The 11,297-nt window shown below is 42.5% G+C and overlaps 1 protein-coding gene across 1 annotated transcript in view; it reads right to left on the bottom strand.

The window, feature by feature from the left end:
- Positions 1-6,630: 6,630 nt before the first annotated feature.
- Positions 6,631-11,297, bottom strand: part of LOC116505855 (cytochrome P450 2K1-like) — a 41,776-nt gene continuing 37,109 nt past the window's right edge. Inside the window, exons 8-9 of the mRNA XM_032213295.1 lie at positions 9,265-9,406; positions 6,631-7,211 (exon numbers count right to left, since the gene is read on the bottom strand). Of these exons, the coding sequence (XP_032069186.1) occupies positions 7,027-7,211; positions 9,265-9,406 (327 nt within the window). The 3' untranslated portion in view covers positions 6,631-7,026. The remainder of the gene's footprint in view (positions 7,212-9,264; positions 9,407-11,297) is intronic.

Genomic DNA, 11,297 nt, shown 5'->3' with positions numbered 1-11,297 from the left:
AGAATCAAGCTTTGTCTCCTACTCCTATGGGTGGGACTTCCTGCTCATGGGCATCTGCTGCCTTCTTGTAAGTGTATTTCACTTGTTTGAGTTGCTTTTCCAAAAAGTATTGGGCAGCAAGTTGTTCCTGTAAGTTGAGTCTGCTGCTGGGAAAATTGAATCTAGTGCAGGCTGGTCTCACAATATTTTAGGATGTGTGCCATACATGGATTGAAATGGTGTCATTGAAGTTAGTGAGTGCAGTGAATTGTTGTATGAAAATTCTTCAAATGGCAACATTGACAGTCAGTTGTCTTCACCTTAGATGCAGTAGCACCTCAAGTACTGTTGGAGATTCTTTTTTTTTCAACTTCCCCATTCGTGCAGATTGGTGAGCTGACGAGAGGGTGACCTTGACATTTAGTAACTGGAAAAATGCTTTCCAAAATCTAGATTGAAATTGCATCCTTCTGTCTGAAAGGAATGCTGAGACCATTCTATGATAGTGAAAGACACGGTCCAGGAAAACCTGTGGCAAGGATGTGTGCCATACATGGATTGAAATGGTGTCATTTAAGTTGGTGAGTGCAGAAGGCATGGCTAGCATCGCAGCGGTATGCACACAAACTTCGGGGCTCCAAAGAAGCGGCAATGTTCCTGCTGTTTTGGGGATCCCATTGGGGGGTTTGAACTGTCTTGTAGTGACAGTGAGGAATGGGGGCATGTGCAGACATGAATTGGGATGCCGCAAACCCCCTGGAGTGCTAGCAATAGCCCCCAACTCAGCGGCAAGGAAGACAGCCATTGCGAGCTGTCAAAGTTGGGGCGGGTTAGGGTTAGGGTTTATTCTCTGATTGAAGAACATTAGAAAGAGAACAGCAAAAGGGAGGGGGGAGAATAGATTTGCTATCTCTCCACCTTCAGAAGTAGCAGCGAAGAAGCAAATGCCAAAATAAATAAATGACTTATTAAATGTTTTTGAGGATTCATTTGATAATGTAAAGCAGTTTGGACAGAGTTGATTTTTATTGAAACTTTCATACTCCTATACTGAAAGATTCTAGGCTTGAAATTCTGAGATTTGCTTTTGGATTTTTTTTCTCTTCCTTTTTCCCCACTAACTGAACAGTGGGAAGAACCATCTAGTGGTACTAGAGGAAATATACCAGCCAAAAAAACAAAGAAGGAGGTTGGAAGGGAATGACCTTGGACAATGTCTAAAGACTTGGTAAACAGAGTGGTGATAACAATAGTCTCCTAAAGAAGAAACACCAGCTATGTGCTTTTCTTTTGTTTTTCTTTTTTCTTCCTTTGCTTTTTTACCTATAATTTTGGAACTGTTGGGTTTTTGCTTACATTCGGATTTCATTTTTTTTTAACTTGGATTTACTTTTTGGTAGATATCTTTTTAAAGCTAATTTTTCCTTTGTTTTTTCTTCTTTTCTCTCTCCACTCACTTGTTTTTTTCTGCTGGAGCTGGAGGGAACATGGTAGATTAACAATTTATTTTTATTTTTTAATTGTTGTCCTCCCCCCCTCTCTCTTTTTTTGCTTTTTCTTCTACTTTTTACACAATTTGCTTTTTTCCCTTCCCTCTCCATTTTAATTATAACACTCCACTGTTTGCTGGGGGAAAACTTCTGGTGGAAAAAATATAATTGTATTCAGTGACGTGCGGTGAAGCTTATGGCTGGTGAGGCAAAAAGGAAAAAACTGGCTTTTGCCCACCCCGCAGCAGCTATGTCCGAAATAGAGGCGTCCCGCGCCCCGCAGCTATGTCCGACCCAGCTGCAGGGCGCGGGATGCCTCTATGTCAGACAGAGGTGGCGGGGTGCTTTCTTTCAGCTTTTGCCCACCCCACAGGGCAAACACTTCCACCTTGCAGGTGCTGGAGCCACAGGCCACCAGGAGTACGTCCTGCCCGCAGCAGAAGAGCACCGGTTCCTGCCCAGACTGGAGCGAGAGCCGTGGAGGAGAAAGGCGAAGAGGGGTGGGAGGTGTTCCAAGAGCCCCCCTCCCCTTTTTGCGCTCCACAAGCCAGGCTCGCAGCAGCAAGATGCTCAGCTCTGCTTCTATCGCCCCCCCCCCCCGCTCCAGAGAAGCCGGCCATGGGCGAGTCTCCACAGCCCCGGTTCCGTCTCCAAGCAGCCCTGGAAGGAAACAGGCCAGCCCCGCTTCCCTCCCCGGACTTTCCAGGAGCGGAGGACCAGCATTCCACTCCCCCTTCCAAGCCCCGAGTGGCCAGCCTCGGCTCCCGCCGCTTTCTCCCAGAGCTCCGGCAGCCCACCGAGGAGGAGCCTGGACAAGGCGGGAGTGAAAGCCACCTCCTGCCCGCTCCGCTGCCTCCTCCCAGGCCCACACTTTAAAGTGCATGCCGCCATGCCTCGCCATAGAGTGAGACACATCCTGCTTTATGGCCGGAAGGCGCGCTGGCACTTTAAAGTGCATGCCGCCACCCCGGCCATACAGCGGGAGTCCTTCTGTATGGCTGGAAGCTGGCATGTCCCACTCTATGGCGCAGCGCGGCGGCGTGGCTTTAAAAAATAAAAAAATAAAAAAGCCCACACGCCAGCAGAGTCAGGTGAAACACACACACACACACACACAAATTACTTATAATAATACAAATTACAATTACTTACAAATAATTTTGAATTCCTCCCCCCTCCCTCCGACCCACATACCTTTTCCTGCTGTGTCACAGAGGATTTCAACTCTCCTCTTGTCTGCCATGATGAAAATGTGAAAATGTAAAAATGTAAAAAGAAAAAGGCAAGAGCTACTCTAGCCAGGCTAGGATAGTTGCTGCTAGAGTCACCATGTGGATGACTCTGCTTAACTGTTTAAAAAAAGCCTCTAAACAAAGTGGCCTCTGCAGGAGGAGGCAAGAGAACCACATGCCTCCTTTGCATAAGGAATTTTTTGCCTTTTAACCCTTCCTTAACTCTGCTCAAGTGATCATAAAGATAGAGTAAAGGAGGCATGTGGTTCTCTCGTCTCCTCCTGCAGTTAAGCACTAAGCAGAGTCATCCACTGTGACTCTGGCAGCAACTACCTCTGCCTTTTTCCTTTTAAATTTGTTTTTCTTTTTCATGATGACAGTGGTGAGGCCCTGCCTCCCCTGCCTCCCCTGACTGCACGTCCCTGATTGGAGTTAGGTAACAAGAACCCAAAGGTTTGGTTATTTGATTTGAAACAGGTGAATTTGGAACATTTGGAGATAAAAAGTGCTTTGGTGTGATGATTTCCAGGATCCTAAATTTGGATTACAAATTCCCTTGATATTTGGATTATAAAAATAAATTACCAGATGAAGAAAATAACAGCATATTCATTATCAGCAACAACATTTTGTAGCCCCACAACACAAAAGTCATAACAATGACACTTAACAATGCTCTTGCTTAGCAACCAAAATTTTGGCTCAGAAACTCTGGCATTTGAAGCATGCAAGTCTTAAAGCTGTCAAGTTACAAGACCCTTGCACCCCTAACCCTTTATAAAAAAAACCCCATGGGTGTTCAAACTTGACAGCTTTAAGACTTGTGGACTTCACCTCCCAGAATTCCTCCTCTCGCTCTTCATCTTGATGATGTGTGGACAGGTGGGGGGAGGGAGCTGGAACCTTTTCCAAAAGGCATTGTAGATTTGTGGAACCTCTTCTATAGAAGAGGTTAGAACTGGCAGGAACTCACCCCTGAGCCTTAGATAAGCAATAAACCATAATGGACCTATATATAATAATGAAATCCAGAGAAATTGTATGCCAAGAGGCATTGGCAGCAGTTGCAAAAGTCCTAAAGAACTCTGATGGAGGAATTTGACCCTACTTCATCATATGGCAATAGGCTACATATTTTTTGATGTCTGCAGCCATCCTAGGCCACCAAAAGTCTCTTAAGGTTCTATGCAGAGGGTTGAACATCCCCTCCCCCAATTCCCTGCTGTTTCATTTTTGTGGCAAATCTGCATTACCTCTGTGCTGTATGGGGAGGGACCCCTATTCTCCCTCTGTGTCTCAGGGCACCTCCCTGCCTAGCAAATGGGATTATATCTGCTGGGGTTTCCTTGAGGCCATCTGTCCTGACCCATGAAACACGATCTACTTTTTGCTGAATCTTTTTCCTGGTGATTAAATCATGATATACAGTAGTTGGGCAGCTCCCAACCTCTTGGTGGTTTGTGGTCATTGGTGAAGCCAGAAATTCAAAGGTTGTTGTTGGTTCTGGAGTCTGTTGAGTAAGAGAATATTCAGGTTTGAAAATGAGAGCAGCTGGCATGAAGTTCTTGGTGTCTGCTGATAGAGTGTATATCTGGCTCATCTGCTATTGCTGGAGCTCTAAGATCTGAAATCATGGCTTAGGTAGTCCATAATATTTTGGGTGAAGAAGATTAGTTCAGATTAACGTCAAGCACAGGGAAATCAGAAAACCCAGGCAATTCAAATTAATACAAAGATTTATCATAAGCTTAAGCTCTCTACAAGAATCTGAACAGTGAACACAAATTGGTGGTAGATAATAGTTGAAGAAAGATACCTCTATGTATTAATGATTCACCTTGGAGGTGGTTATCAGCATCAAATTTCTGGGTGTGCAGCTAATGAGTAGGCTAGCTTGGTCGCTCACAAGTGAGACACTGGTGAAGAGGGCACAGCAGTATCTGCATTTTCAGCATTGCATGAGAAAATTCATCTTCCTTCCCCTGTCCTTACCACTTTCTATAGAGGATGATCAAGAGCATCCTGTCATATTGCATTACTGTCTGGCTTAGAAGCATTACTGCTTCAGACAGGAAGGCAGTGGAGAGAATGGTGAGGATGGTAGAAAATATCATTGGCAGTTCACTTCCTTCTATCTAGGATATAGCACATAAGCGACGCTTGAGCAGAGTCCACAGGATTATCTGGGACACTACACATTCTCTTTACAACCTTCTGAGAGGAGACTTCATGGTATCCAAAGCAGAACATCTAGATTCCATCACAGTTTTATTCCATATAGCATCAATCTTGTGAACTCTCAAGTTTCCTCTTTCTGCCATATATGTATATAGCATATGTATATGTGTGTTATGTGTGTGTTTGGGTTAATATACATTCTCGAGTGCAGGCAACAGATTTTCATTTTTAATGTGGGCTGGTGTGCTGGCAGTAAATAGAATTGCAATAAAATTATCTAATTTATTGTCAGTGTATAAGGGTTTATGAATAGGAATAGACATGGTAACGGGTCAGCGAATGGAGACTGTTTGTTGACCCAGACCGCTCGCAGCTGTGATTGTTGATTCTATACTTCTGGATTCTGAGTTCTGGTTCGGGCTTCTTCCGTATGATATTGTATATAAAGAAGTTTCTTATATAAACAAATTCTGCTGAATTATTTACTTGTGTGCTGGTTGGATTGCTGCAAACACTAACACTTCTCTTCTTATCTTATCATTTTACATGGCAATAGATACACACATATCCTGGCCTGGAAATTCAACCCAGGTGGACATCTTCCTATGACCTCTTCTCCTCCCACAACATAGGCCCCCACTCAATTTTCAATAATGTATGCCATATCATCCTTCTTGCACACCAAACTGGCATTTGGAAGCAGCAAGAAACCTGGGGCCATGGAAGCTCTAATAGCCAAGTCTTGGGGAAAACTGAAGGGGCTGAAATGTAACAGTGATACAAACTTCAGGGCAGCTTTCTGAGAGTGACCTGCAGCTGTGTCTAATAATACCTTTCCATGCTTGTCATTATCTTGCTGTCACTGTTTCCTTCTTTCTTGAGAATACCCACCATCCCCAACCTTTGTCCTCACTTCCCCGGTGCATCTTTCATTATAGTTCATGTAAGTCTTGGGAACAAATCCAGTCTCCTCAACCAGTACCAGTTTATTTAGAAGCACATTTACTGTTTTTTGTGGTAAAGACTTCATCTTCTACATTATATAATGAGATGGGTCAATGTGGTTTTGGAGAAGTTGGGTCATTCTTCCTATTAGATAGCAAAGAAATTAATTTTTTTTTTAAAGCTCCTTTCCAAGAAAAAGGAATTTCTTGAATGTTATTGGATCTCATTTGTCTATGGAGAGTCTCAGTCATCTAGGTCATGCTTGTCCCAAAGGTTCTTTTTCAAAAGGCAACTGGACTTTATTTTTCCTTGAAGATGTTTTGCTTCACAACCAAGAAGCTTCTTCAGTTTTCATTGAATGATGGGGGATGAAAGAATGTATATTCCTTGCAGTCATCTGGTCATTAGCACTCAGTTCTACTTCTTGAAAGTTACTGAATCTCATTTGTTATCCAGATTAATATTTTGGCCAGAATTTACTGATTATATTAACAAGAGCAAACTTTTAAATCATATTATCATTACTACTTCTGTCATAACTAAATTATTATATTTTGTAAAAAAAGAATATAATTTAATATATTCAGTTGAATATTATTTATTGACTAAATTTTTACAGTTGCCCATGACCATCTTAGGGGGACTCTGGGTGATATACAAGCGAATACATAAATTGACTAAGGACTATTGCAGAAAAAAATACTGCTGTTTAAAATGTTAAGTAGAATTGCATTTCTTAATTAAAGCAAAAGAGACAAAAAGTTATAAACAGAAACAGAACTTGAAGACAAAAAATAGGAAAAAGCATAAGAAATAAATGTCTTAAATTAAAAAAAAAACACTTTGTTTTTCATGATTTCCCTACTATTCTTCCCTATCAGGATTTACATTTCATGAGATTATAGATCATTTCCATTTATCTTCTAAATAACACATGAAATGTATACAGTACTGAATTCTATTGTTAAATTTTGCCTCTGTCAAACTGAAGACATATAGATGATAGATGGATGGATCGATGGATCGATGGATCGATGGATGAATAGGTGAATATAGGTGGATAGATGTTACATGATAGATGGATAGATGAATATAGGTGGATAGATGTTACATGATAGATGTAGCTAGCTAGATATAGATATATAGGTACATTTTATAACTGATACATATATTGTAATATAAATAATGTATATATTGTCATATCAGCGTAACACAGCACAGGTCTTGTACGGCATGGGAGTGGAGGTAAATCCAACAACTGGAGTCAGGTCCAGATCATCTTTAAATGTTCCTGGGGGTGGCTGGAAGGTAAATTTCTGCAAGAGGCTGGTGAAGAAGAGGAAGAGCTCCATTTTGGCAAGGGTCTCACCTGCACACATTCTTCGACCTAGAAGAAAACAACGAGGGTTTATTGTTTTTTTAAAACTATTTCACAGGTTTTCTCAATGTCCTATGGCTATGGAAAGATCAGCACATAAGTACACAATGACAGATCAAAGATATTGATAGAAGTAAAATGCTTTAAAGAAATGGAGACAATCTTCGACTTACAATGGTTTGTTCAGTGACTGTTCAAAGTTACAGCACTGCAAAAAGTGACTTGTGACCATTTTCACACTTACGGCCATTGTAGTATCCCCATGATTATAAGATCAAAATTTAGATATTAATGTTGTTTTCATGTGATAACCTTTTGTGACCTTCTAGTAAGCAAAGTCAACGAGGAGGTCAGATTCATTTACGGTAATAACCATGTTGCTATCTACTGCAATGATTCACTTAACTATGGCAAGAAAGATTGTAAAATGGAGCAAAAGTCTCTTAAAACTGTCTTGCTTAGCAACATAAATTTTGGGTTCAATTGTGGTTGTAAATTGAGGACTACCTGCATTTTTCAAACCACTAAATAGCAGCAGATTTCTGAATTTGAAGACAATGTCAAAAAATATGGGAAATCAATGCCAACAAATGCACTAATGCCCCTCTTTTAATTATGACAGAACTAGGTATCACATTTTATTTATTGGTCCTGCAGAAGGAAAACAGGCATTTGTTTGTGATTGTGATTCCAGAGGAGGACAATTAATATACAGTATTATGGAGCAAGGTGATATCTCAGATATATATTCCCAACAAAATATATGTTGAGATGAGTGAGTTATTGCTCAATTGGACATAACCCAAAAGAACTTTACATGGAAGATTTTAGGTCTCTCCAGGGCAACCCTTCTACTTATCTAATTCTCTTTGGGGGAAATTTAGTTCTTGGAATAGAGAAAACTTCAGAGAAAGTCTTCTTAAAAAGGATTCTATTAACTATGCTATTGTGGTATATTTGTCTACATTTTCATTCTGGTGCCATTACAGGTAATATTTGATATACAAAGGTCCATTTACTAACCTTTTGAACTTACAATGGCAGTATGAAAAAGTAAAAATTTTTCACACTTATTACCAATGCAGGTTCTTCATGATCACATGATCAAAAGAGTCTAAGATGACTCGAGCTCAACATGGTCAGATGGGGGCAGCCTTCTCGCCACCGCCAACTCACTGCTGCCATCTGTTTGCAGGACATCTAAACACCCAAAATTTGCTGCAGGGATTATTCGCTCAAGGTGTTGGATGAAAAGCTGGAGGGATGAGCGAGCAGGCTGTCCAAGGGGGGAGAGGGGTAGCGATAGGTGGAGAGTAGAGTTGGAGGCAATGGAGTGCAGGCAAAGGCAGGGGGTGGGAAGCCCCCACCACCCTACAACTTTTTTTAAAATGCCACATTGCTTAATGTTTGAGGGTGTCTTGCTCTGAAAATAAGGGCAGCTTTGGGAAGCAATGGGATGGGATGTCAGCTAAAATGATTTGATTTGAGTTGTATTCAAATCCTTACCCATCAAACAGTTTGCAGCTACATAAAGCTGTGGTCTGAAGCATCACAGAAATGGGGCTGCATGGACAGGTCAGTTTGGAGTCCATACTGAAAAAAAAACCCTCTTCCCAGCAATTCTCTTCTCACAGGATTGGTATCGGCTTTGGGGGGAACATTTTGTGCTCTGCCATATTGGTATGACCATATTGGTATAAAAGCTTAAGAAAATCTAATAAAAATGCTTCGAGCTAAAAAGACCCAAAGTCTGTGTCTGTCTGAAGGCCCCAACCAGCCAGGAAGGCTGAAAGCCAAGATCATCCTGGACAGAGGCAGAGATGGTGATATTAAGCACAGCAGGAATAATAGTAACTCATGCAGAGAATTGAAGATATCCACTGGCAGACTCTGGAATCAACATACAAGTCTGTCAAGCCTGGCCACACATGTTGTCCATGAGGTGCAAACTTTGTCAAAATAAGGTCTCTGAGATCAAGCTTTCATCAGTTGTTTTCTTTTCAAACAAGGCATTAAGGGTTGCCTTTTACGGAACATAATCTATGACATCAGAGAATCTCACCTGCAGAAAATGGCATGAATGCATCCCTCTTCAGAAATTTTCCTTCAGAGTCAAGAAAATGTTCAGGGTAGAATCCATATGGTTTCTCCCACTGGGATTCATCATGGAGCACAGAGCTCAGCAAGGGAATGACATAGCTGCCCTATAAAAAGAAAAGATAAAGGATGATATGAAAAGAAGTATGTCCAATTAATGCATGATTATAAAAATTAATACATGGATTTTGTAAAGTGTTGTAAAGTGTTTATTGAGAAGTGAACAATGGTCCTGGAGCAATATTTTATATTCAAAAAATAATATACATATACATACATATACATACATACCTACACAAACATACACACCATCTCTATTTTTCCACATAGCAAATGCCCCTCAGCTTTAAACTTCACTTTTTTTTGCTTTTGACCTACATGTTTAATTAGTAATCTGGTTGTATGCTGATTTATTTTACAAACATACCCCTTGCTAGACTCTAAATGTAATTTTTTAAAACCTATTTTTACTGCTTTGCTTCGGAGTTATGAAACAGTTCCACTTTTGCTGCAAGGAAACCAATGGCTCAAAAACTTTCCTTTTAGTAGTAAAATAGTTTGATTTTTATTTGCATCATATTTCTACTGCAAGGATTTTGCATTTTACTAGTTGCTATCTGATATTTTTGTATATATCTTTAATCAATCAATCAATCAATCAATCTTTATTGATTAGCCCTTGGGCCATATCAAAATACTAAGTTCCGAAGACAAAAACTACAATTGAAAATGAGATTGAAATAAACCACAGTTTAAAATGTAAATGGAATAAAATACAATTTAAAATATAATCAGAATAGAATGCAATAATTTAAGATACAAATTAAAGATGCTTGAAATTATATTACAATGTCACCCCTACGTCTACCCCATCTTTCCTACAATCTACCATAAGGTGACCAGACGTCCCGCTTTTGGTGGGACACCCCCGCTTTTTAATGCATTTTCCCGCGTCCCGCACGCTTTTTTAAAAAGCACGCTTTTTTTGGCGCTCGCAGCTCCTGCCCATCAGCTGCTAGCTTGCTGGGCTGGCTCATCGTTCTGTTCTCTATCCTACCTACCTACAAATTTAAGCCAGCCCAGCCTGTCGCTCACTGATTGGATTGGCCTGGACTCCAGCCAATCAGTGAGCTGGCTGGGATGGAAAACGCGGCGTGCTTAAAGTTTTCCATCCCAGCCAGCTCACTGATTGGCTGGAGTCCGCTTAGCATGCCGCATGAGTCCCCCGCCCATCCGTTGCCGCTCGCATGGGCGGGGTAGCGTAGCGAGTGAGCGGGGAGCGAGCTCGCCTTTCCAGCTCCACTTCCGGACAAGCTGTGGGAAAACCTCTGCGAAAAGTGCCACCTGGGGCCGCCGCTTCTTCTCCGAACTCAGAGTAAGTGACGGGCGGGGTGAGTGAGGGGGGGGGGGTGGCGGGATCTCCGCCCGCTGCACTGCAGCTGACTCACCCTGGGCCAGGCGGGCTGGGAGGCTCTGGGCGTCCGGGCGGGAAGAGCGCAGAGAAAGGCAGAGCGGCGCTCGACGCGACTCTGCTATTTCTGCTGGAGGAGTCCCTAGATAGGGAAGGCGGGTGGCGAGGCAGAGCAAGGGAGCGCAAACAGCGGATCCCGGGCTCATATGCAGAGGGAGCTCTCCAGGCACAGGAGCGCTGGAAAAGTGCTCCGCTCATGCACCCACCGGGACGGAGCACGCTCGCTCACTCGCTCCAGCCCTGCCTGCCGGCACGACTTTGAAGTGTTGGCTTGCCGCTTGCCTTCCACGTCGGCCCGCGCGGAAGGCAATCCAGCCCTTTCAAAGTCATGCTGGCAGTTTAGAACTCGCCCGCCATTCAGCTAAACATCTTTCGCTGAATGGCGGCCGAGGGGCACGCTAAAGTGCCGGCATGAGTTTGAAGGGCTGGCTTGCCGCTTGCCTTCCACGTCGGCCCGCGCAGAAGGCAATCCAGCCCTTTCAAAGTCATGCTGGCAGTTTAGAACTCGCCCGCCATTCAGCGAAACA

Source organism: Thamnophis elegans, chromosome 3 (genome assembly GCF_009769535.1).
Source record: "Thamnophis elegans isolate rThaEle1 chromosome 3, rThaEle1.pri, whole genome shotgun sequence".
NCBI lineage: Eukaryota > Metazoa > Chordata > Lepidosauria > Squamata > Colubridae > Thamnophis > Thamnophis elegans.
This window is presented reverse-complemented; position numbering and strand designations above follow the sequence as displayed.